The sequence below is a fragment of the Pituophis catenifer genome, unplaced genomic scaffold (genome assembly GCF_029215685.1).
Source record: "Pituophis catenifer annectens isolate HBS135680 unplaced genomic scaffold, rPitCat1.0.hap2 SCAF_1, whole genome shotgun sequence".
NCBI lineage: Eukaryota > Metazoa > Chordata > Lepidosauria > Squamata > Colubridae > Pituophis > Pituophis catenifer.
Window position 1 is genome coordinate 1069198 of NW_027256881.1, and position 24892 is coordinate 1094089.

General features: G+C 41.9%; 1 protein-coding gene across 1 annotated transcript in view; it reads left to right on the forward strand.

Moving 5' to 3' along the window:
• RAD51C (RAD51 paralog C) overlaps positions 1–20889 on the forward strand; it is a 50512-nt gene extending 29623 nt beyond the window's left edge. Inside the window, exons 7-9 of the mRNA XM_070944994.1 lie at positions 3654–3714; positions 8208–8268; positions 20689–20889. Coding sequence (XP_070801095.1) covers positions 3654–3714; positions 8208–8268; positions 20689–20796 — 230 coding nt within the window. The 3' untranslated portion in view covers positions 20797–20889. The remainder of the gene's footprint in view (positions 1–3653; positions 3715–8207; positions 8269–20688) is intronic.
• The last annotated feature ends 4003 nt before the right edge of the window (positions 20890–24892 follow it).

The window sequence follows — 24892 nt, forward strand, 5'->3', positions numbered from 1 at the left end:
ATTGGTCCAGTCGCCCAGCCAGCTTTCATGGCTAAGGCGGGGCTAGAACTCTCAGTCTCCTGGTGATTGGTCCAGTCGCCCAGCCAGCTTTCATGCCTAAGGCGGGACTAAAACTCTCAGTCTCCTGGTGATTGGTCCAGTCGCCCAGCCAGCTTTCATGGCTAAGGCGGGACTAGAACTCTCAGTCTCCTGGTGATTGGTCCAGTCGCCCAGCCAGCTTTCATGCCTAAGGCGGGACTAAAACTCTCAGTCTCCTGGTGATTGGTCCAGTCGCCCAGCCAGCTTTCATGGCTAAGGCGGGGCTAGAACTCTCAGTCTCCTGGTGATTGGTCCAGTCGCCCAGCCAGCTTTCATGCCTAAGGCGGGACTAAAACTCTCAGTCTCCTGGTGATTGGTCCAGTCGCCCAGCCAGCTTTCATGGCTAAGGCGGGACTAGAACTCTCAGTCTCCTGGTGATTGGCCCAATCAGCCAGCCAGCTTTCATGGCTAAGGTGGGGCTAGAATTCACCATCGCCTGATTTCTAAGCCAGCACCTTAACCAAAACACCAAACAGGCTCTCAACTCCTACAGCATGTTATTAATAAATATTTTGGATATTTTTAGACGCAAGGCTTTTAGGATGTGTCAAAAAGAGTCTGTACATTAAAAGGAACCTTGTTTTGCTTTCTCTCACATCTTCTCTTTTTCAAATTGCTTCCAAGTAGGGCAAATTTTGTTGATCAGTAGCAGCATAAACAAATCCATTAGCGAGCACTGCTGTTCCTTCTTTTTCTCTCCATTTTATTTTATTCATGAAAAGATCTTTAGAAATTATTTATTCCATAAAAGTGACTATAAAGACCAGAATGGTTATTTTAGTTTGGATTTTTTCATGTATTTTTGTTTTAGATGTTTCTTTAGAAAGCCCTATAGATAAAAGCAGAGGGAATCTACCAAGCATTATAAGAATTAGGTTAAGGGCTTTGTTAACAAATCTGTCTTTAACCAAGCTGAATTTCCAAGTTGGCTTATCCTAGAGATGGCTTTTACTTGATATTTCTTAGCAATGAGATCAGATATTAATCTCCCATCAGTATCGTTTAGAAGCAGTGCATTTTGCCACGGAGTATAAAACAGTTTCCCCCTCCATGGGCTGGTTTGAAATGGAAACGGTATTCATCTGTATAATTCGCACACTAATCTCCACTTGCAAATGTTAAATCTCATGCTAGCATGGTGACGAGAGCTGGCGACGTACCGCCGGAGTCTAGACATTTAATTTTGAGAATTCCTCTATTAGAATGATAGCGCTTCTCCCTCTGGGTGTGATAATGAAGGAGTGGGTAGAGTTTGCGGTGTACTTGCTAGAGGCCAGCAGATGCCCCGTTTTGTGCTTCTGGAGCCGCTTCGAGACAAATTGGGGTGGGCTCTCGGCATTTCCCTTAAATTGTTGCTTTAAAATCCAATCCATCTTCTGCCTACACAGCAGCCGTGTCTAGAATGGTTGAGAGACAGGCTCGATAAATCTGTCTGGAAATCAAACAACATGGTCCAACCTCGGCAAGAATAATTAAGTTTCTTTCCTTCCGAAGCCACCCCAGTTTTTCATGAGCGGAGCGGAGCGGAGTTCCATTTTGTTTGTACCTTTATTGTTCTTTTGGCACCCCGGCTTTGGCCTTGGCTTTGAAATGATTGCATTCAAGTCCTTTCACAGGAAAGTACTGTTACAGAGAGAGGGGGGGGGAAACAGGAAGAAGCTGGGGGAAATTGCTACGGTCTGTTCCACTTTCTTAAGCAATTAAATATTTCGGAGGCAAAGCACGTAACAAGGATTTAGTCCCCTTTGGAGAGAGGAATCAGTGGAGAAATTGGATAGGTTGGGATTTCTCTGTCGTGCTTTTATAGAGGCCCAATTTAACCCTAAAACAGAACAAGCCCTTACTCCAGTGGTGAAATTCAGCCGGTTCTATCTGGATCGCGCGATCCGGTAGCACCGGCGGCGGGAGGCTCCACCCAGACGTCATCACGTCCTGTTTTTGACCCTCTGCACGTGCGCAGAAGGCTCTGTGCATGCATGGAGGAGGCGAGAGCGCACACGCGCTCACATTTGCGAACCAGTAGTGAAGGTAAATAAATACCACCCCTGCCTTACTCCCATATATGGTCTTCTAAAGGAAGAGCCCGCCTCCCCATATTAACTTAGAAGAAGGTATGTTCATGATCACGTGAAGTGTTTAATACCACTTTATAATGCTTTAGTAAGACAGGATTTGGAATCCTGCATCCAGTTTGGGTTGCCACAATATAAAGATGTTGAGACTCCAGAAATTTCTAGAGTGCAGAGAAGAGCAACAGAGATGATTAAGGGACTGGAGGCTAAAACCTATGAAGAACGTTTTCAGGAATTGGGTTTGTCTAGTCTAGTGAAAAGAAGGACCAAAGGTAACATTGATAGCAGTCTTTCAATATTTGAGGGGCTGCCACAAGAAGAGGGGGTGTCAACCTATTCTCTCTAAAGCACCTGAGGGCAGGACAAGAAACAATGAATGGAAACTAAGCAAGGAGAGAAGCAATCTAGAACTAAGGAAAAAATTACTGACAGAACAATTAATGGCTTTGGGCCAATCACCAGGAGAGTCTGAGTTCTTGATCCACCTTTACATGAAAGCTGGCTGAGTGATCTAAGACCAGTCCCTCTCTCTCTCAGCCCAACTCACCTCACAGGGTTGTTTTGGAGAAAAGAGGAGGAGGAGGAGGAGGAGGAAATATTAGGTATGTTCACCACCTTGACTTATTGATAAAAATAATAAAAGTGGGATATATATCAATGACTAAGTAAAAAATAAAAAGCAAATTACAGTGTAGAAGTGCCGTTTGAGTATGGATCATCAAAAGTAACAAAGAAACCTTCTGCCCCTTAAGCTGAAACCTGCAGTAGAAGAGAACCATTCCGGGAATGGCTGCATTATATTTCCAGATGCAAAGTCTGGAGAGTTGGAAAGATAAGCGAAAAGCGAAGACTAGTGAATAAAGGGAGGACTGTACTGCATAAAGGAGAAAAAGGCTATCAGTAGCCTTGGCTGTCAGCGGTGTCGAATATAAATCACAGACACCCCAGCCTCACCAGTACTTTGGCAGCATTTCTTCTTTTAGACAAGACTGGGGGTCTGCAGGAAAGCAACCTAGCTCAGAGAACGCCAAGGACTCCACACTTCAACCCCAAGCTTACATATATTTTCTTCTATATTTGTGAGGATTTTTTTTTTTTAAAAAAACCCCTGTTTTATCTATTCCCAAATAGTTCTAACTCAGTTTTCTGAAAGCCTCCAAGAAGACTCCTGCAAATCATTAAACTGCAAGGCAGAAAGGGAGCAGGGACGACTTAATGAATTGTTCTAGCACAATTAATAGGCATTTTGTCACGCAGGTATTTAGTATCTCAGTGCTCCCTTTTGCATAGGAAACCTGCTTACCTTCTCAAAGCTTAAGAGGGTTTATTTTAGCTTATAATTGCTAATTTTCCGATCATGAGTTCTTTCATTATTTCTTTGCAGCTGGTGCTTCCTAGCTGCGGTATGTACCAGCTGTAAACCTTTAAAACATGCTTGAAGAATAATTAGTAACATTCTTTTTTCTTTCTCTGTCTCCCCCCTCCCTCCCTCCCCCCTCCCAGGGGAAAGCTGGGGTCATGCAGCTACCATACGTTTAATTTTGCACTGGAATAAAAAGCAGAGGTGAGTTAAAAAATGGACACCAATCAATGAAATTAGCCATTGAGTTTGTAACTAAACCTAAGGATACACTCAGTTATCTTTTCTACTTCCCTTCTCATCTTCCCTTTCACATGTACCAGCTGGGGAATGAACATTCCGCCTTTAATTTAAATGCTTACCTAAAAACATGCTACGACAAAGTTCTCAAAATTATTTCAAACCCCAGGTGGTATTCAGCAGGTTCTGACCAGTTCTGGAGAACCGGTAGCGGAAATTTTGAGTAGTTCGGAGAACCGGTAAATACCACCTCTGACTGGCCCCGCCCCCATCTATTCTCTGCCTCCCGAGTCCCAGCTGATTGGGAGGAAATGGGGATTTTGCAGTAACCTTCCGCTGGAGTGGGGAGAGAATGGAGATTTTACAGTATCCTTCCCCTGCCACGCCCACCAAGACACGCCCACAGAACCGGTAGTAAAAAATTTTGAATCCCACCCCCCCCCCCAAAAAAAAAAAAAAAACAGCCTGTAAGCAGCTAGACAGGAAAAAATTGTACAAGTAGTCCTCGACTTGCAATGGTTCGTTTAATGACTTCAATGTTACAACAGCACTGAAAGTTTTTCACACTTACGACCGTTGCAGCATCCCCCTTGGCCACATGTTCAAAATTCAAATGCTTGGGCAATCGATTCATATTTATGAGAGTTGCAGTGCACCATCGTCACATGATCACCTTTTGCGGCCTTAACAACCGTGAGACTAACTTAACAACTGCACTGATGATTCACTTAACAATTGTGGCAAGGAAGGTTGTAAAACGGGGCAAATCTCACTTAACAAATGTCTCATTTAGCAACATAAATTTCAGGCTCATTTGTGATCATAACTCGAGGACTACCTGTAGTAACTACATAAACCACGAACTAGCCAACCATGGTATACACTAGCCTAGCCCAGAACAGTTCGTATGTTTTGCTAATAATTAAGTGTCTTGAAAGCCTGAAAACTGAGTCAGGTATATCAAGTTTGAAATTTTCGAACCGACAAGAAAAGAAGTCCAATTGGCATGACTCAACTTCCAGACTTCTTCAGATATTCTAAAAATAAAACAAAAAAGGCACTTTAAGAAACAAGTAGCAGAATCAGCCTACCTCTGCCAGTTCCTTTTAGTAACATTGAAATTGAGGTGTACAGATTTTTGTGGACAAAATACATGAAAACCAGATTTAGAGGCAGGGGGGGAATGAATAGCATAATGGAAATACGAATGACAACTTATCTCAACCTGAAGGGTAAATAAATACTTGAGAGAGACCGTTTCAGGGCTTGTTCTGTCCCTTTAATGTAGCTTGCAATTCTGGGCAGCAACCTGATCTAAAGCACGTAGCTACAAAACCTATCCAAACATTCACATTTTAAAGACAGAGTGTGAGACTGCAAGACAGCAACGTGTTAGCAGAGACAGCCTTTCCTTTTATACCATAGGGGGAAACCTGTAGAAAATGAGAGCTTTGTATTTAAAGACAATAAACCGAGTTAAGCTGTTCCTTTGTAACCTTGTTTTGCCCAGGATCCTGGGTGGATTCTTGCAGTCCCTCTTTGTTTTAGAACTGGAACACAGTGTAGCCTTAGCCGTTATGCAATTACTGTGTTTAAACCTAATATCCCTGTTCTCCTCCCTGCGCTTTTAAGTGTGTCACTTAATTTAGATGGTGGGGTGTCCCTTATTTCAAACACACATATCCATGGCATCTGAGGGGCACCTGGTGGAATTCTATTTGAGAGCCTCTTAAAAACATGACAGGGTATCTCACGATTAAGGCTATTTCTATCAAGTACACCCACCAATTTAAATGTTCTAAGGAATTCCCTATGCAACGAAATGTGATGTGATAATCTTCCTTGGGCAGTAATTACTTGCTTTCTAATAGAACAGCACCGAGAGAGAAGAAAAGAAACCCAGAGCCCTAAAAATAATTAACAGGAATCTTGGCAGGTTATCTCAGAGGAAGGCTGAGTATTTTCCTGGGGTATAGCAAGTTCAGAAGTCCTCCCTCCCTCTGGGTTTTAGCGAGAGGTTCTCGAATTAGATTTTAGATTGAACCAGGAAAAAAAAAATTCAATGCAGTTGCAATTACTTCAAAAGATTTACTCCATCCCTTCGTTTTTCAAAAAATGTCAAGCGCAGTTAAGAAAGTAAAAATTGTGAATCTGAAATAAGTTAAAGAATGCCGAATTGCAAAGCAGGCCAGGTTTCTACAATCACTTCTCTTTTTCAAACACAGCCGCTATTTTCTGTTCTTTACTGTTCATGTCGGACCATCTGTCAGAAGTTGTAAAATACCATTGACCGTATCTATACTCTTTTAAATTAAGACAGGAGGGCACTGTTTTTCAACCTCAGCAACTTGAAAATTTATGGATTTCAAATCCCAGAATTCCCCAGCATGAAGTGTATACATCTTAAAGTTGCTGAGGTTGAGAAACAATACTGCAATACAGCAATGATAACACCACGAAATAAAAAAAAAGATGTTGAGACTCTAGAAAGAGTGCAGAGAAGGACAGCAAAGTTGATTAGGGACTGGAGGCTAAAACATGTAAAGAACGGTTGCAGGAACTGGATATGTCTAGTTTCATGAAAAGAAGGACTGGGAGTGACATAGCTGTGTTCCAATATCTCAGGGCCTGCCACAAAGAAGTTTTGGGGGTCAAGTTATTTATTTTATTTTATTTATTTTATTAGATTTCTATACCGCCCTTCTCCCGAAGGACTCAGGGCGGTGAACAGCCAAAAGATAAAACACAGGAATACAAAATTTAAAATAGATTAAAACAGATTAAACAATTTGGCTCAATTTTAAAAATATCCCATAATTAAACAAATTAAAATTAGTGTTTAAAATTTAAATTTTAAATTAAAATTTTAAAAGGGAGAAGATTTAGGCCAGGCCAAGTTATTCTCCAAAGCACCTGAGGGTGGGACAAGAAGTAATGGATGGAATCAAAGAGAGCCTTGCTGGTACAGTGGTCTAAGCACCCTGTTTTCAACACAGCTGCCTGCAATTTACTGCTGTTCGAATCTCTCCAAGGCTCAAGGTTGACTCAGCCTTCCATCCTTTCTAAGGTAGGTTAAATGAGGACCCAGTTTGTGGGGGCAATAAGCTGATTTATACAAAAGTATGAAGGCTATTGCTTAACGCATTGTAAGCCGCCCTGAGTCTCCGGAGAAAGGCGGCATATAAATCAAATTAAAAAAAAAAAGAGAGAGAGAGAAGCAACCTCGAACTAAGGAGAAATTTCCTGAACAATTAATCAGTGGAATGACTTGCGTCCAGAAGTTGTGAATGCTCCAACACTGGAGATGGTCAAGAAGAGACTGGATAAGCATTTGCCCAGAATGGTATAAGGTTACCTGCTTAAGTAGGGTTGAACTAGAAGACCTCTAAGGTCCTTTCCAACTCTGTTATTCTTTTAACTTCTGGAAACGTCCTCTGTGCAAGCCTGTTAAAAAGGAATAGGAACCATTCCAGCTGTCTAGATCCTTGTTTACTGACCACTAGTTCGGTGACCATTCAAACTTAAAATAATGATGAACGAAGGGTACTTATGACTGGACTCATACCTGCCTTTGCACCGTCCCGTGGTCAGATTTTGTGATCTTCCTGCAAGCAAAGTCAGTGGGGAAGCTAGCAGGAAGTCAGAAATTGTGTCCAGATGAGATCCTTACTTAAACGATAGTAACCAGGATAGCAGAACTGATTTTTCTCCTTAAAAGTGCTTCGCTTAACAGTGGAGTTTTCTGTCTCAATTACCATCTTTAAACAAGGACTACCTACAATTGAGGCCTTTGAACTCTGGTGCTGGAGAAGACTCCTGCGAGTCCCTTGGACTGCAAGGCGATCCAACCGCTTAGTCCTAGAGGAGATCAACCCTGACCGCTCTTTAGAAGGCCAGATCCTAAGAGGAAACTCAAATACTTTGGCCACCTAATGAGAAGGAAGGACTCACTGGAGAAGAGCCGAATGCTGGGAAAGATGGAGGGCAAAAGGAGGAGAAGGGGACGGCAGAGAACGAGGTGGCTGGATGGAGTCACTGAAGCAGTCGGCGTGAGCTTCAATGGACTCCAGAGGATGGTAGAGGACAGGAAGGCCTGGAGGGACATTGTCTATGGGGTCACAATGGGTCGGACACAACTTCGCAACTAACAGCAACAACAAACAACAACAACTATACTGATAAAAAGGCAGGATATAAAGCTAAAATTAACATGCAATATTTTTGATCCTACAATATTTTCCTCATTCGTTGAATTGACTATGTCCTTTCACTGACTAATAGCAATGATGTAATACTCTGAATTCTCTGACTCTGTAATAATGAAATAAGGTAACCTAAACACAAATAATTGCCAGTGAAATGCAGTGAGCTTAATGTTGTTTGATTTTTTTCCCACCTCCACACTACTTCCATGTCTTTGAAGTAATCATGATTGTTTGTTTATTATTTATTTTCAGGTTGGCAATGTTGTACAAGTCTCCGAGTCAGAAGGAGTCAACCGTACCCTTTTGCATTACGGTAAGTACAATTGTGGAAGAGGCCAAAACTGGGAACAACAAGGTGAAAATGAAATGCTAACAATGAAGGGAATGTAAAACGCTAACATTAGAACAACTCGCCCGGTTCGCACCCATAGAGAGGGCCTACTCAGGGTGCCGTCGGCTAGACAGTGGCGGCTGGCGGCCCCCAGGGGTAGAGCCTTCTCGGTTGGGGCGCCCACCCTCTGGAATCAACTCCCCTTGGAGCTCCGACTAGCGCCTGACCTTCGCACCTTCCGCCGGGAATTAAAAACTTGGCTTTTCAAATCCCTTGACCTGGTCTGATGACGGGGTTTTAAGGGTTTTAATGGGTTAATTTTAAATTATTTAGATTTTAGTCTTTATTTTTATTGTGGCTTATGTTTTATTGTTGTGAGCCGCCCTGAGTCCATTGTGAGATAGGGCGGCATATAAGCCAAATAAAATAAATAAATAAACTCTAGCCATGCATCTTCCTGATGAACCTGTGATAGTTTACTGATTTGTGTCAGAAGCATCACAATTAAAATAAGGCATACTACTGGTAGTCCTTGACTTACAACCACGATTGAGTCCAAAATTTTTGTTGCGAAGTGAAACATTTATTAAGTGAACTCACCCCATTTTACGACCTTTTGTGCCAGAGTTGTTAAGAGAATCTCTGCAATTGTTAAATTAGGAGCACGGTTGTTAAGGGAATCTGGTTTCCCTATCGATTTTGCTTGTAAGAAGATCACAAAAAGTAGTCACATGACCCTGGGACACTGCAACAGTCATAAATATGAGTCAGTTTGCTAAGTATCCTAGTTTTGATCACATGACAGGGGGGTACTGCAACGTTCGTCAGGATGAAGAACACTTTTTTCAGTGCTGTTGTAACTTTGGTCACTAAATGAACTGTTGTAAGTTGAGGACTACCTGTATATAATATAAAATACAAGATTAAAATATGTACAAATTAAACAGATTTTGCCCAGAAATCAGCAACATTAATTACGTTCTATTACGCCGCCATGAGATCCTCAAGTGTACACTGATCGGGACACGAAGGGCAGGTGTACATATGTGTTGTCTTGTGTATCACCACATTCGGCAAAGAGCAGAAGCCACCAGATAGCCCCATTTGTTCAGAGTGTCTCTGGATTTTGTTGCACTTGCTTGCAGTCTATTCAGCAATTTCCATGCTTCCCAGCTTTCGCCAGGCCCAGGTGCTGGTTCCGCCATTGGTTCCATCCAGGATTGGTTCTTCATAGCTTTCCATAGGTCCATTCTGTTTTTCGAGAAAAGCAGCAGCATACAGAGATTCAAATCTATATATATATAAGCCAAATACCACTTGCTCATCACGAAATCTCCAGAACAGTAAAGCCTACAAACTTGAAATTTGGCACGTATGTTCCTCTTGGCTTCTAGGTGCTTGCTAAGAAAGGATTTTTCGAAATGACCATCAGGTCATTAGTATTTCATATACAGTATTATATTCACACGCTCTGATGCTAAGGAGTTAGACATTCTACTCCCCCTCCCCACCTGAAAGGAACTCTGTCCCAACTGCCAGTTGCCTTATATTAACACTCTCTGTTGCTACGGAGTTACACATTCTACATTAAGTTTCAGGCTTTAAGTGTCAAGTTATCACGCTCGATCACATAGTTTCATAGCGAAGCACAGGCATCCAGCTAGTCATCAATATCTAGACAACACCCTCTCTGCGGCCTACAAGCAGCTCAGCAAGGACTAAAATTCAGGAAAAGTTTCCTTAGCTCAACCTGTAATAGACATGTCCCTCTTGGCTTCTTTCAGATGCTGTGCACAGCGTGGGTTTGTTGTTTGCTGATTGATGTGGTCATCTAATAACTTTTCATTTTTTGATTTCTCTCAACAAATCATGATTTGAAGCTACCGCTCTGTTTTCATTTCCCATCTGCTCAGCCCTCCCAACATCTCAAGAGGCCAGAGTTTTAAATAATATTGGACAACTCGCAACGTGTTGGGTCATCATTTCAGAGATATTTCCTTTCCAGCTTCTCCAACGCCTTCAACAATAGCAAGAGATTCTAATTCGGGAACCTACCCAGAGATGTATCTGCCCTAAAAGTAGCCTGTGTCAAACTGTCAAACATCAGGAGTTGACCACTGGAAATGATTTATGACATTTTGAATCATATCATAAAATGGTTTATGATCATTTTTAATGTCATAAAATCTTTTTATAACGTTTGCCGACTTTCAATTCCACGGTGCTCATTCCACAGTTCTGTATTTTTTAATTATTTTATTTATTAAATGTTTATGCTGCCCATCTGCCCTGCAAGGTAACTGGCCATTTTACATGTTATAAAACAGGTAAAAATAATTAAAAGATTAAAACTACACATATTTTGGATGCATTCTCTAAGCGAGCCTCTTTGAGGTACCTTGGTTCAAAAATTGTCACCCTGCGAAGCACCATTTTGCTCGGTTAAAGGTTACAAAAAGACAAAACAGGAGAGTTTTAATAGTGTGTAAATTCCAAGCATCAAACTAAGGATTAAACAAAGGATGCATTTGTGACCTACTTATGGTTTCTTATTCTGATTTGCAAGTTCACAAATAATGCACGCCATGCAGATACAGGCCATATCCATAATTCGTTTCCTTAGCTACAGCTTGACATTATGTTTGCATTGAGCAACTGTTTTCTGTTCATTCTGCATCCTGTCTCAGACCGTCCCTATTATGAATTATAAATTTGGGAGGGAACATTTAGGTCAGGAGTGTCAAACTTTCTGCAGGTTTGAATCTCTCCAAGGCTCAAGGTTGACTCAGCCTTCCATCCTTTCTAAGGTAGGTTAAATGAGGACCCAGTTTGTGGGGGCAATAAGCTGACTTTGTATAAATATACAAAAGTATGAAGGCTATTGCTTAACGCATTGTAAGCCGCCCTGAGTCTCCGGAGAAGGGCGGCATATAAATAAATAAAAAAAAAAAACTTGATTTCATTGAGGGCCGCATCAGGGTTGTGATTGACCTTGGGGGGGGGGGGGCGTGGTCAGCTCGACGTCACTCATATCGGGGGCACCTGTGGAGCCCCAAGTGCTCTGCCAGCAAAAACGGAGAGGATCCCGCACGGCTCTCCCAAGCTCCATTTTTACTGGCAAAGGGATGCAGAAGGCAATCGCAGCCCAAAACACCTCACTTCACTGTTCCCAGGGCGGCCCTGCTGGCCAGATCTAAGCACCCCATGGGCCAGATTTGCCCCGCCGGCCTTGGGTTTGACACCCCTGATTGAGGTCATCAGGCATCCTGCTCTTTTCCTTAGTCAAATCCTTCTTCATGGAATGATGATGTTATCCATTCAGTCGAGCCCGACTCTCGGCAATTCTGTGGGCCAGGTCTCTCCTCGCCTTCCTATCACAAACTATTTTTTGGAGTTTTTCTACGCTCTGGCTGGTGTCAGCTTTGATAGCGCTTCACTGAATAGCTGGTATATTGATTTTTTTTTTCCTTTTCCTTTAAACCTATTTGAAGTTGCCCTTCTTTTTACTCTTAACTCCTTTTGACAAACTCGGTTTCTTCCGAGCTTTCGCCATTCTTGACACCATCTCAGTAAATCGGGGCTGGCTGTGTCATTAAACCATCGTTGATGTTTTTGATCCTCTTTCCATCTTTTACTTGAATTTTTTTTTCGGAATTTCATTCAGGTAATTTTGTGCAGCTACGTTGGCATTTTATACTGTCCTCAATACTTCCTCAGTGCGATTTTTCGTAGTTGTTTTCGTTAAACGAAAGGTCCTACTCAGGGGTGGGTTCTATTTACGTTTACTACCGGTTCACAGCATGGCCGCACGCCCACATGCACTCTTCTGCACATGCGCAGAAGCATTTTGATGACATCAGGGTCGGTGGGCGGAGCCTCCCACCAGTTTTACTACCGGTTCTATAGAACCGCTGCGAACCGAGGGCAACCCACCACTGGCCCTACTTCTTGTTAGTTAATAAGTTAGTTTACAGGTGGTCCTTGCCTTACAACACTTTGTTGACTGTTCGAAGTTACGATGATACTGAAAAAACTGACATGTCCGTTTTTCACACTTACGGCCGATGCAGCATCCCCATGGTCATGTGATCAAAATTCAGGGGCAAGGCCACTGGCAGTGTCCTGAGGTCATGTGATCCCCTTTTGCGACCTCCTGACAAGCAAAGTCAATGGGGAAGCTGGATTCATTTAACAACCGCATTGCTAACTTAACAACGGCAGCGATTCACTTAACACAGGGGTGTCAAACTCACGACAACACCTTGTCACGTGACGTATTGCAATTTCCCCCCCCCTTCGCTAAACCAGGGGTGGGCGTGGCCAGCGTGTTACACATCCATCTCGTGGGCCGCGAGTTTGACACCCCTGACTTTACAACTGTGGAAAGAAAGGTAAGGTGGGACAAAACTCACTTGACATCTGCCTCGCTTATCAACAGAAATTTTGGTCTCAATTGTGGTCGTAAGTTGAGGACTGCCCGTACTTGGTTCCTGTAAGTTTCCAAAGCTATCTTCTAGCCAAAATTTATGCCTGCCTCACTCCAAAATAATGGACCCCAACATAAGCTATAATGTCCACTTAGTAATAAATGGAACCTCATGATCTAAATTTAGGACTTGATGACCTAAATTAAGCAGATAACCTGCTTAATTCCCACATCATTTGGGGGATCATTCCCACATCATTTGGGGGTCTCATCTTATACAGGTGGTCCCCAAATTACAACAGTTTGTTTAGTGACTGTTCAAAGTTACAACGGCACTGAAAAAAGTGACTTATGACCGTTTTGCACACTTAGGATACACAATGGTGCAGCATCCCCATGGTCATGTTATTCACATTCATATGCTTGGCAATTGGTTCACATTTATGACGCTTGCAGCATCCCGGGGTCACGTGATCCCCTTTTGCGACCTTTTGACAGGCAAAGTCAATGGGGAAGCCAGATTTACTTAACAACCGTGTAACTGTCTTAACAACTGCAGTGATTCACTTAACAAATGTGGCAAGTAAATGGGGGCAAAATTCACTTAACAAATTTCTCACTTAGCAACAGAAATGTTTGTCTCAATTGTGGTTGTAACTCGAGGACTACCTGTATAGCCAACCCTGGAACAGGCAGGTAGCACGGAATCAGAATGCCAACTGGAATACGACAGGAACTAGGTGTTAAGTGGACTGAATACGGTACAGAATTACAAAAACCTTCCAGGTATTTTTGATGGCATTTGAAATGTCTTCAGTATAATCCTGAAATAAATATTGTAACTAGCCACATTTTATGGGCAGTTTCTGCAGAACATGGAGCTAAGCCAGAACAATTTTAAACTGCTCTTCAAATGCCAAAAGCACACAGCTTACCAAACTATAAGTGTTTCCTTGCCTGGGAACATGTTGCCATAGCATTTCCTATGGATTTTTAGAGCTGTCTTCTGAGTTCTGAATGTGTTTTGGGATCGCCAAAGTAGAACTATGAATATTGCGATGACGGGGGGGAAATAAATCCACAAATTCAAAAACAGAAGAGAATGTTTGTACCGTAGCTCAGGGATGAAACGTGCGGTCCTTGGTATTCTCTGAGCTTGATGGTTTTCTTGCAGATGTTTCATTACCAAACTAGGTAACATCATCAGTGCTAGAAGGGAGTGGGTTTTGCTCTTATTTTTATACTAGTAACTTGCCATATCTGTGTTGGTGGGAGCGTTCTTAGTGATTCCTTGATTAGGCTGTTGTTTATTATTTGATTGTTTATCCGTGTTGGTACCAATTCCTTGATTGGGTTATTGTTTACTTATTGATTGTCTAGTGTTAATCTTATAAAATTTATAAAAAATATAATTATTTATAAAAAAGAAAGAATGTTCTTTCTGCGTCGACTCAGAAAGCTCAAACTGTAGGGTGTGTAGGGTGGTGTAGGGTTTCCTGCCTAAGCAGGGGGTTGGACTAGAAGACCTCCAAGGTCCCTTCCAACTCTGTTACTCTATTCTAACTGCCCAAAGAGCTGCTGATCCAGTTCTACAGAGGAAGTATTGAGTCTCTTCTGCACCTCCATAACTGTCTGATTTGGCTCTGCAATCCAACAAGACAGACAGAGACTTCAGAGGATCATTAGAACTGCAGAAAAAAACATGGCTACCAACCTGCCTTCCATGGAGGACCTGTCTACTGCACAAGTCAAAAAGAGGGCTGGGAAAATATCTACAGACCCCTCGCATCCTGGACATAAATTGTTTCAACTCCTACCCTCAAAACGATGCTATAGAACACTGCACACCAGAACAACTAGACACAAGAAGAGTTTTCCCGAACGCCATCACTCTGCTAAACAAATAATTCCCTCAACACTATCAAATTAACTACAAAGACTGTATTACTATTATTTTTCTCTTCCTTACTAGTATCTATCTCTTCCCACTTATTACTATAACCAAGTTGCTTCTATCTTTCAATTTCTATTGTTTTTATTTATTTCCTAGTACGATTTGATAGCTTATTAGTAACCTTGACTATCACTACATGTTGTATCTTTTTATTCTTGATGAATGTATTTTATTCTCCTTATGTACACTGAGATCATATGCACCAAAGACAAATTCCTCGTGTGCCCAATCACACTTGGCCAATGAAGAATTCTATTTTATTCTATTCTATCTTGGTGTTAATTCTGGCTCATCTGGGTGTTGACTGCTGGTGAGGAGGTGTTTTGGGCTTTTTGTTTCCTTTTGGGCTTTTTGATTGGCATGTAGATGTAGCTCTGTGCCTGTTGATGGTCAATTTGTACGAGTGCCGGGTTTGCAGGAATTCACTAGCATTTTTTAATTTGGCTTGGTCTACTCTAGGATGCTCACAGTTTCCCAGTTGAAACTGTGGTTGAGTCTGTGATGACATGATGAAAATTCCTTAATTTCACAACCTGCGGACGGACCATTACCTAGTTTGGTAATGAAATGTCTGCAAGAAAACCACAAAGTTCAGAGACCACCAAGAACCAAGTGGAAAACAAATGAGTTTTGTTGCATACAAGCAATTTTCAGGCTCACACAATGTTTGTAATGTTGACCATTTCAGCAATAAACCCTTTAAATCAACTCTGGCAATTCCTTTTCCTATGGCTCCAGAAAGGCATAGAAAGGAAGAGCTGTCCTTGCTTTCTTTTTCATTTCATGAGGGCTTCTTCCATTTGGGAGAAAAACATTGTTTATTTATGTATCATATTTAGAAACCATCTGTCTCGTCATTTGGCCTCTGTGATCTACTATGTGGAAAATGCCATGTTCTGAATTAGCCTCACTGCTCTGAGTACAGGTGGTCCTCTACTTATGACTACAATTCAGCCCAAAATTTCCATTGCTAAGCATGAGAGTTGTTAAGGGCCTGGTGGCTCAGCAGACTGATAGCATTGTGATTAACACCAGCTGTCTGCAATTACTGTAAGTTCGAATCTCACCAGACTCAAGGTCGACTCAGCCTTCCATCCTTTCTAAGGTAGGTAAATTGAGGACCCAGTTTGTGGGGGCAATAAGCTAACTTTGTATAAATATACAAAAGTATAAAGGCTATTGCTTAACGCATTGTAAGCTGCCCTGAGTCTCCGGAGAAGGGCGGCATATACATCAATTTTTTTTTTAAAGTGACTTTTGCCCCATTTTCTTGCCACAGTCCTTAAGTGAGTCGCTGCAGTTGTTAAGTTAGTCACACATTTGTTAAGGAAATCTGGCTTCCCCATTGACTTTGCTTGTCAGAAGGTCTCAAGAGGGGATCACATGACATTGCAACCGTCATAAATACATGCCAGTTTGAATCTTGATCATGTGACCACGGAACCACTACGGTCATAAGTGAAAAAAGGTCAATTTTTTTTTCCAGTGCCATTGTTACTTCAAACAGTCACTAAACGAGCGGTTGTAAGTTGAGGACTAACCCGTGTAGCCTTCTCAGTTATAAAGTCTTAGATCTTCTACTGAAAGCTGCCTCTTGTTTGGTTCTTGGCAAAGCCCATCGGTCACAGTTTTATTTTAAGGGGCGATGCTGTCGTGATTACACAGAACGGGAGCTGTATGATTGCTTTTGGCAGAACAGTGAGGGTGGAAATCATAAATGTAAAAATCATTTTCTCAAAGCTCTTCCTGACACAAAAATTAGTCACAGAAAACTGTCAGTTTTTCTCTCTCTCTGCTGAGAAAATACCAGTATAAATAGAATAAACCACCGGAATCTCTAGTGTTGCGACTACATGTAGTCTCTCTCTCTCCCTCTCCCTCCCCCCCCCTCTCTCTCTCCTTCCCTCTCTCTCCCTCTCCCTCCCTGCCTCTCCCCCACCCCCGCCAGATTTACTTAAGAACTGTGTCACTAATTTAATAACTGCAGTGCAATAGCAACTCTGGAAAGAAAGATTGTAAAATGGGGTAAAATTCACTTAACAAATGTCTCACTTAGCAACATAAATGTTGGGCTCAATTGTGGTTAAGTCTAGGATTACCTGTACTTTAATGGCACTTCAGTTTTAATGTAGAGATTGTAATATTTATTTGTCTGAAGTGGTGTAGGGTTTCCTGCCTAAGCAGGGGGTTGGACTAGAAGACCTCCAAGGTCCCTTCCAACTCCTATTCTATTCTATTCTATTCTATTCTATTCTATTCTATTCTATTCTATTCTATTCTTTTCATATCCTATCATATTCTCTATTCTAATTCTGAATTCTATTCTATTCTATTCCACCTCATCTTAATTTGCCACCCTCTTGAACCATGGAACAATATTTTATTCCAATAATGAATTCATGGTGCTAAAAATGATTTTAAAAATGTGACAAGTGCTAAAACCGGCGAAAAAAAACCCCTGGAGTAAAAATTTTATGAATGTTTTTTTTCCTAATTTTGGCCTCACAGAGCAGTGAGGTTTTAGTTTGCTAAATCTGTAAACAGCCAATTCACATTTATGTTTTGGACTGATATTCTGCCTCAAATCTAGAACCTTGACCCAAAGGTGCTTTTTCAGGAGGCAACTGGATTTTCTGGTTTTTTCTTTGAAGACATTTCGCTTCTCATCCAAGAAGCTTCTTCACCTCTGACAGGAGAATGGAAGGATTTATATTCATTGCAGACAGCTGGTCATTTGCATCCTTTTAGAGAGTCATTGAGGCCACTTGGAGATGTATCTGTGTCCTCAGGGTCACCTGAGTAGACTACAGGAACCATTAGCACCACTCAGGTGACCCTGAGGACACAGACAAACCTCCAAGTGGCCTCAATGACTCCCTAAAAAGAATGCAAATGACCAGCTGTCTGCAAGGAGCATAAATCCTTCCATTCCCCCACCATCCTGTCAAAGCTGAAGAAGCTTCTTGGATGAGAAGCTAAACGTCTTCAAAGAAAAAACAAGAAAGTCCAGTCCAGACAACCTTAACCTGGATGACTGAGAATCTCTACAGACTCAAATCTAGAACCTTAATTTTATTTTATTTTCTTATCTTAACTCTTTCTAATTTTGGGGGGGGGCTGGAGTGTTTTAGCTGTCCATTTTTGGCTTCGGGCGCCCAATTTCCATGATGAGCTGCTGAGGCAACCCTGAAATATTTCTGCTTTATTCTATTCATGGCCGCTTTCGGAGAGTGGTGGTGGCTTTGCCTAAATACTGTGGAAATCAATTCCTCTCCTTATCTGTCCTTTCTTTAAAATACGGGATCGGTGGCTTTGCAAGCTCTGCTCATCGTCTCCGAGATAAGTCACTTCTCTGTTTGTGTTACAGATCAAGCTGGGCCTTCCTTGTCGTTTTATAGCCCTCGTCCATGCCACAATTTTCACATTCTGCCAGCTTGAGATGCCATCTCTTCTGAAACAAATTTGCTGCTTCCTTGAGCAATTGGTAGCCACCCGCCGTTTGCCATTTTTAAGAGCAGGCAGGAGAACACTGGGGGAATAATTACTTATTAGGGGACTAATTCCGCGCGTCAGAAAAGAACAGAGAGATAGGATTACCCCCACCAATTTCGGCGGAGAAGTTAGCCTTGTCCTTTAACCGTGACTTAGCTGCAGCGATTCCATCTGTCACTCTGCGGGGTGATTCGAAAAGCAAGGCTAACCTTTCAGTTCCTCACAGATCACTTCTTTACAGAGCTTCCTCTTGCCAAATAATTTTTCATGAGAAATTTGAAAACTTAAAAACAGGTAAACATCAGATACCTTTGATATATTTGGCAGCATTCAGCCAAGGTGGATTTTTTTTATGTTACATGCCAGTATGAATGATATATTCTATTTCTTATTCTTCTGCTTTTTTTGTGTGTTTTTTGTTTTAGTACATGTGGATTTTTTAAAATATTTTTATTACTAGTGTCTGATGGTTGGTAGCTTGTTTCCTCTTTTGCTTTATTTTGTATTTTAACGTTGAGAAAAAAAATATTAAAATTAAAAAAAAGAAAAGAACAGATATGTGAATTACATCTTTGCATTCTCCTATTTGAGTGGGTGAGTGGGATGTGTCTCAAATTGCAGTTTACAATTGAGAAGGTAGGATGTAGGTCTGTTGTGTACAGGTAGTCCTCAACCTATGACCATAATTGAGTCCAACATGTCTGTTGTTAAGTGAAACGTTTGTTAAGTGAATTTGTCCCATTTTATGACCTTTCTTGCCACAGTTGTTAAGTGAAGCATTGTTAGTGTCATGGTTGTTAAGTGAATCTTGCTTCTCTATTGACTTGTTCTTGTCAGAAAGTCGCAAAAGGTGACCACATGACCCTAGGACATTGCAACCATCATAAATATGAGTTAGTTGCCAGCAGGGGTGAAATGTAAAATTTGTTACTACTGGTTCTGTAGACGTGGCTTGGGGGGGGTAATGTGACTGTGGGCGTGGCCATTTTTTTTTTTTTTAACTTTTCAAAGTATTTTTTCTAATGCTTGAAAAGCCTCTGCCGATCAGGAAACTCAGCTGGGATCGTCAGAGAGGCATTTTAAAAAATACCTCTCTGCCGATGAGGAAACTTAGCTCGGATCGTCAGAGACTTTTCAAAGCATTTTTTTTACCACCTCTTCGGTCAAGAGGTTGCAGAAAAAAATGCTTTGAAAAGCCTCTGAGGATCCCAGCTGAGCAGCACGATCATCAGAGGCTTTTTTTTTACTTTTAAAAGTATTTTTTTGTCGGAAGAGGTTGTAGAAAAAATGCTTTTAAAATTAAAAAAAAAAAGCCTCTGATGATCCTGCGGCTCAGCTGGGCATGGTGGGGGGGCGCAGGGATTTTTGCTACCGGTTCTCCGAACCACCCACCGCCATCGCTTTCGGATCGGACAATCTGGTCCAAACCGGGAGCATTTCACCCCTGGTTGCCAGGCATCTGAACATTAGTCACATGACCATGGGGACTCTGCAATGGTCGTAAGTGTGAAAAATGGCCATAAGTCACTTTTTCAGTGCCATTGTAACTTGAACAGTTACTAAATGAACTGTTGTATGTCAAGGACTACCTGTATATGTTTCTTGTGTTTGCTTTTTGTTTGTTTTTTCTCTGTCTAAGAGAGGGAAAAGTCCAAGAAATATAAACTACAGGTAGTCCTCGAATTACGACCGAAATGGAGCCCAAAATTTATGTTACTAAGCGAGATATTTGTTAAGTGAGTTTTGCTCCATTTTACAACCCTCCTTGCCACAGCTGTTAAGTGAATCACAGCAGTTGTTGAGTGAATCTGACTTCCCCATTGACTTTGCTGGTCAGAAGGTCACAAAAGGGGATCACATGACCCTGAAACACCGCAATGGTCATAAATATGAAACCGTTGCCAAGCTTCAGAATATTGATCATATGATCATAGGGATGCTGCAAAGGTTGTAACTCTGAAAAATGGTCGTAAGTCACTGTTTTCAGTGCTGTTGTAACTAAATGAAAGTTTGTAAGTTGAGGACTACCTGTACTTGCTGTACAGGTAGTCCTTGATGTACAACAGTTCATTTAGTGACCATTCAAAGTTATAATAGCACTGAAAATTAGTGACTTATGACCATTTTTCACACTTAATGACCGCTGCAGCACCCCCATGGTCACGTGATCAAAATGCAGACACTTGGCAACTGACTTATATTTACGATGGCTGCAGTGTCCCAGGGTCACACGATCACCTTTTGCAACTTTCTGACAAGCAAAGTCAATGGGTAAACCAGATTCCCTTAACAACCGCATGTCTAACTTAACAACTACAATTATTCACTTAACAACTGTGTCAAGAAATGTCCTAAAATGGGGGAAAACTCACTTAACAAATACCTCGCTTAGCAACATAAATTTTGGACTCGGTTGTGGCTGTAGGTCGAAGTCCACCTCCATTTTCTACTCCTGATTTTCAGACAGTATAATGCCTCCACATTTTAATCAGTTGCAATTGTTGAACAGCTTTGTTACTTGTTTTCACAGTCTCATGGATTCAGAGATGTTCAGCATTCAGATTCAAACCTGAGCCCGGCAGAAAACGAAGCAAATCCTCGTAAAAGGCCACGAACAGACCAGGTAGAAGAGCAGTGAATCAGAAAAATAAATTTCGGCTATGCTTCCTTTGGAAAATGATAGTACTACAAGATGGATATCAAGGTACCTCAGAGAGTAACATGAATAAAAAGTGTGAATTTCAAAGAATGGTAATTTCCCTTTCATTGCTTCCTTGTTGTGCCTTAATCTCCACTTCAGCGTTTCTTCAGATACAACTTCAGCATTTGTGCGTCGACAGCAGTACATTTCTTATGACATCAGCTTTCCTTAGGGGAAGAAATACGAAGTCTAATAAGGGCTGAATTATCTGGTTGCTGAGGAACAAAACCTGTTGTGAGAAAATTCTTCATGGAACCCAAAACTCAAAAAGTACAGAATAACAGAATAGCAATAGCACTTATCTACCGCTTCACATTGCTTTACAGTGTCATTTACAAAAGTATGAAGGCTATTGCTTAACGCATTGTAAGCCGCCCTGAGTCTCCGGAGAAGGGCGGCAAAAAAATCGAACCAATAAATAAAATAAATAAATTTACAGAGTCAGCTTCTTGCCCCCAACAATCTGGGTCCTCATTTTACCCACCTCGGAAGGACGGAAGGCTGAGTCAACCTTGAGCCTGGTGAGATTCGAACTGCCATTTTTTTTATTTTTTTAAAAAAAATTGATTTATATGATTTATAAATTTGATTTGACAGCTGGTGTTAAATTACAGTGCCTTTGTCTGCAGAGCTATCCAGGCTCTCTATTTGCAGTCAGACAGCAGAAGTAACCCTGCAATACTACACTCTAACCACTGCACTCTAACCACTGCGCCACAGCAGCTCAGAATAAGAGTTAGAAGGGACCTTGGAGGTCTTAAGAATAGAATAGAATAAAAACTTCATTGTCATTTTAAAGGTACCTTAAGCAGCATGCATTAAAATGAAACTTTATTGCGTTCAATGATACACCCAGATACATTTACACAGGTGAAATTCAGCAGGTTCTGGAGAACCAGTAGCACAAATTTTGAGTAGTTCAGAGAACTGGCAAATACCACCTCTGGCTGGCCCCAGGAGTGGGGAGGGAATGGGGATTTTGCAGTATCCTTCCCCTGGAGTGGGGTGGGAATGGAGATTTTGCAGTATGCTTCCCCTGCCACGCCCACCAAGCCACGCCCACACTGGTAGTAAAAATATTTGAATTTCACCACTGCACGCACATATATGTTGGGGGCAAGAGGCTGACTCTGTAAACCGCTTAGAGAGAACTGTGAAGCGGTATACAAGTATAAGTGCAATTGCTATTGTTATTGTTGGAAGCCAGTGGGGAAGGTCGCAAATGGTGATCGCATGATCCCAGATCTTGGAGCCATCATAAATATTGCCAGTCATCCTAATTTTGATCATGTGACCCTGGGGATGCAGTTGTGAATGCAAGCATGCGAGTACAGGTATTCCACCATTTATATCCACAATGAAGCCCAAAATTTCTGCTATTCAATGAGACGGTTAAGTGAGTTTTGCCCCCATTTTACGCCACAGTTGTTAAGTGAATCACTCCAATTGTTAAGTTAATAACATGCCTGCTAAATGAATCTGGCTTCCCCCTTGACTTTGCTTGTAAGAAGGTCGCAAAAGATGATCACATGACCCTGGGACATTGCAACCGTCATCAATATGAGTTAGTAGCCATGGGTCCGAATTTTGATCGCGTGACCTTGGAGATGTTGCCGCGGTCGTGTGAAAAATGGTCACAAGTCACTTTTTTCAGTGCCATTGTAACTTTGAATGCTCACTGAACGGGCTGTTATTAAGTTGAGGACTACCTGTAGCAATACCAAGAGTGCTTTACAGCTCTTGCCCCCAACAATCCAGGTCCTCATTTTACCCACCTAAGAAGGATGGAAAGTTGAGTCAACCTAAAGCCAGTCAGGATAAAACTTTGTGGCTATGGGCAGAGTTAGCCTGCAATACTACATTATAACCGCTGTGCCACCAAGGATTCCTTCCTTCCTTCCTTCCTTCCTTCCTTCCTTCCTTCCTTCCTTCCTTCCTTCCTTCCTTCCTTCCTTCCTTCGCAATAGCACTTAGACTTATATACTGCTTTACAGCCCTCTCTGAGCAGTTTACAGAGCCTATTGCTGCCCCAACTATCTAGGTCCTCGTTTTACCAACCTCAGAAGGATGGAAGGCTGAGTCAACCTTAAGTCGGTCAGGATCAAACTCCCTGGCTGTGAGCAGAATTAGCCTGCAATACTGCCTTCTAAGTTTTTACTGCTTCAGTTCTGTAAGAGCATACGTCACCAAGTGGAGCGAATTTTTCTCACCCCTTACCCTCTTCCATCCACCTCAGCACAGGTCAACCGTTCACTTAGTGACCATTCAAAGCCGTTCGAAGTTACAACGGCACCGAAAAAAGTGACTTATGACCACTTTTCACTCTTGCCGCATCCCCATGGTCATGTAATTTATATTTAGATGCTTAACAACTGCAGACATCACCTTCTGACAAGCCAAGTCAATGGGGAAACCTGTTTCACTGATCACTAATTTAACAACTGCAGTGATTCGCTTAACTGTGGCAAGAAATGTCGTAAAACGGGACAAAACTCACTTCACAAATTTCTCCCTTAGCAACAGAAATGTTGGGCTCCAATTGTGGTCGTAAATTGAGGACTACCTGTATTGCCAGCTGCGAATCCGTTTACGGTCACTTTGCTGGAGTCTCAGGAGTGAAATACTGTATGGTGATGTTTGTATAAAAAGCCTGAAGGGAAGTAAAGTTGGAAATTAGGGATCCTTGCAATATAGACAAATTGTTCTAGGTTTTCTTAGTTTTTGTTTGGTAATCTGGAAGCAAGATGAGCAGCAAACAAATCTATTGAAAAAATAAAAGAAAGGTTGAGAGGCAGAATGCAGACCTCACAGGACACAAACTACCTTTGGAAGAATTCATATTTTGCTAAAAAAAAGATACAATTCGGGCAAAGGAAGGAAGCTTTTCCGCTGCTGCTGATTCACGTTACACCTGACCTACTAATAGTGATTTGTGACATCACAAAATATGCGGATTAAAATACGTGCATCTCTCGAGAAATTCACAGAGGCGGGAAAGAAAGTAAATGCTGCCCTGAGAAGCATCTGCACTTTTTCATTTTGACGTTTTAAATTCAGGATGGCCTTGTGGTCAAGGACTCCCGAGCATCGCCAACCCCAAATTCTCTCTTCCTTTCTTCCAAAACTCAATGGATCCAGCCTTTCGCGCGCCCCCCCCCTGAGCGCGATCAAAAAAAAGAGAAAAAAACCACCTCAAGCCCAATCTGCATAATAAAATATTCAAGAGTTCCATTTCGGGAGTGAGACGTGATCCAATTTTGGAATCCATGAGTCAGAAGGAGCTTTCCTGCCAACGTGAAACAAAAGCGAGGGGAGCATCGGCGAGGAAGAAGAGGAGGAGGGGACTGAAGGGGAGCTGGACGCGATGATTCAGACAAAACGTTTTGGCGCAGGAGACATCGACAAACAAAAGGGACCGACTGTGAACAAGCAAATGCTTCATTTGGGAATAATAGCTGCTTACGTCTTTGCAATGCCGGTTAAGAGCGTTGGGGGTGGAGGTTGACATACAGAACACGCCTGCATGGCTATATGGAGGAATGAGGGTGCGTGTTGTGATGTCTTGCCTTGAACCTGGGTTTGTTACGGATTGACGCGGTGCTTCCTTTGCCAAGCTGCAAATCTGAAAATTGATCTTTTTCTGATCAATCCAAATTACTTTGGTATGTCACAGTTTGATTTACAGTATCTTCGTCAAAAGAGGGGCATTTTTTTCTTCTTCTTAAAAACAGCAAACATTTAATGTATTACTCAGGTGACTTCCTTCTCGGTAATACAGGTAGTCCTCTACTTACAACACCTTATTTAGAGACCCAGAAGTTACAACGGCACTGGGAAAAAAGGTGACAGGGCCGTGTTTCACACTTACGACCGTCGCAGTATCACCATGGTCACATAATTTACATTCAAATGCTTGACAACTGGCTCATATTTATGACAGTTGCAGTGTCCCGGGGTTATGTGAGACCTTTCCAATGAGCAAAGTCAATGGAGAAGCCAGATTCACTTAACAACCCTATTCCTAATGGAACGA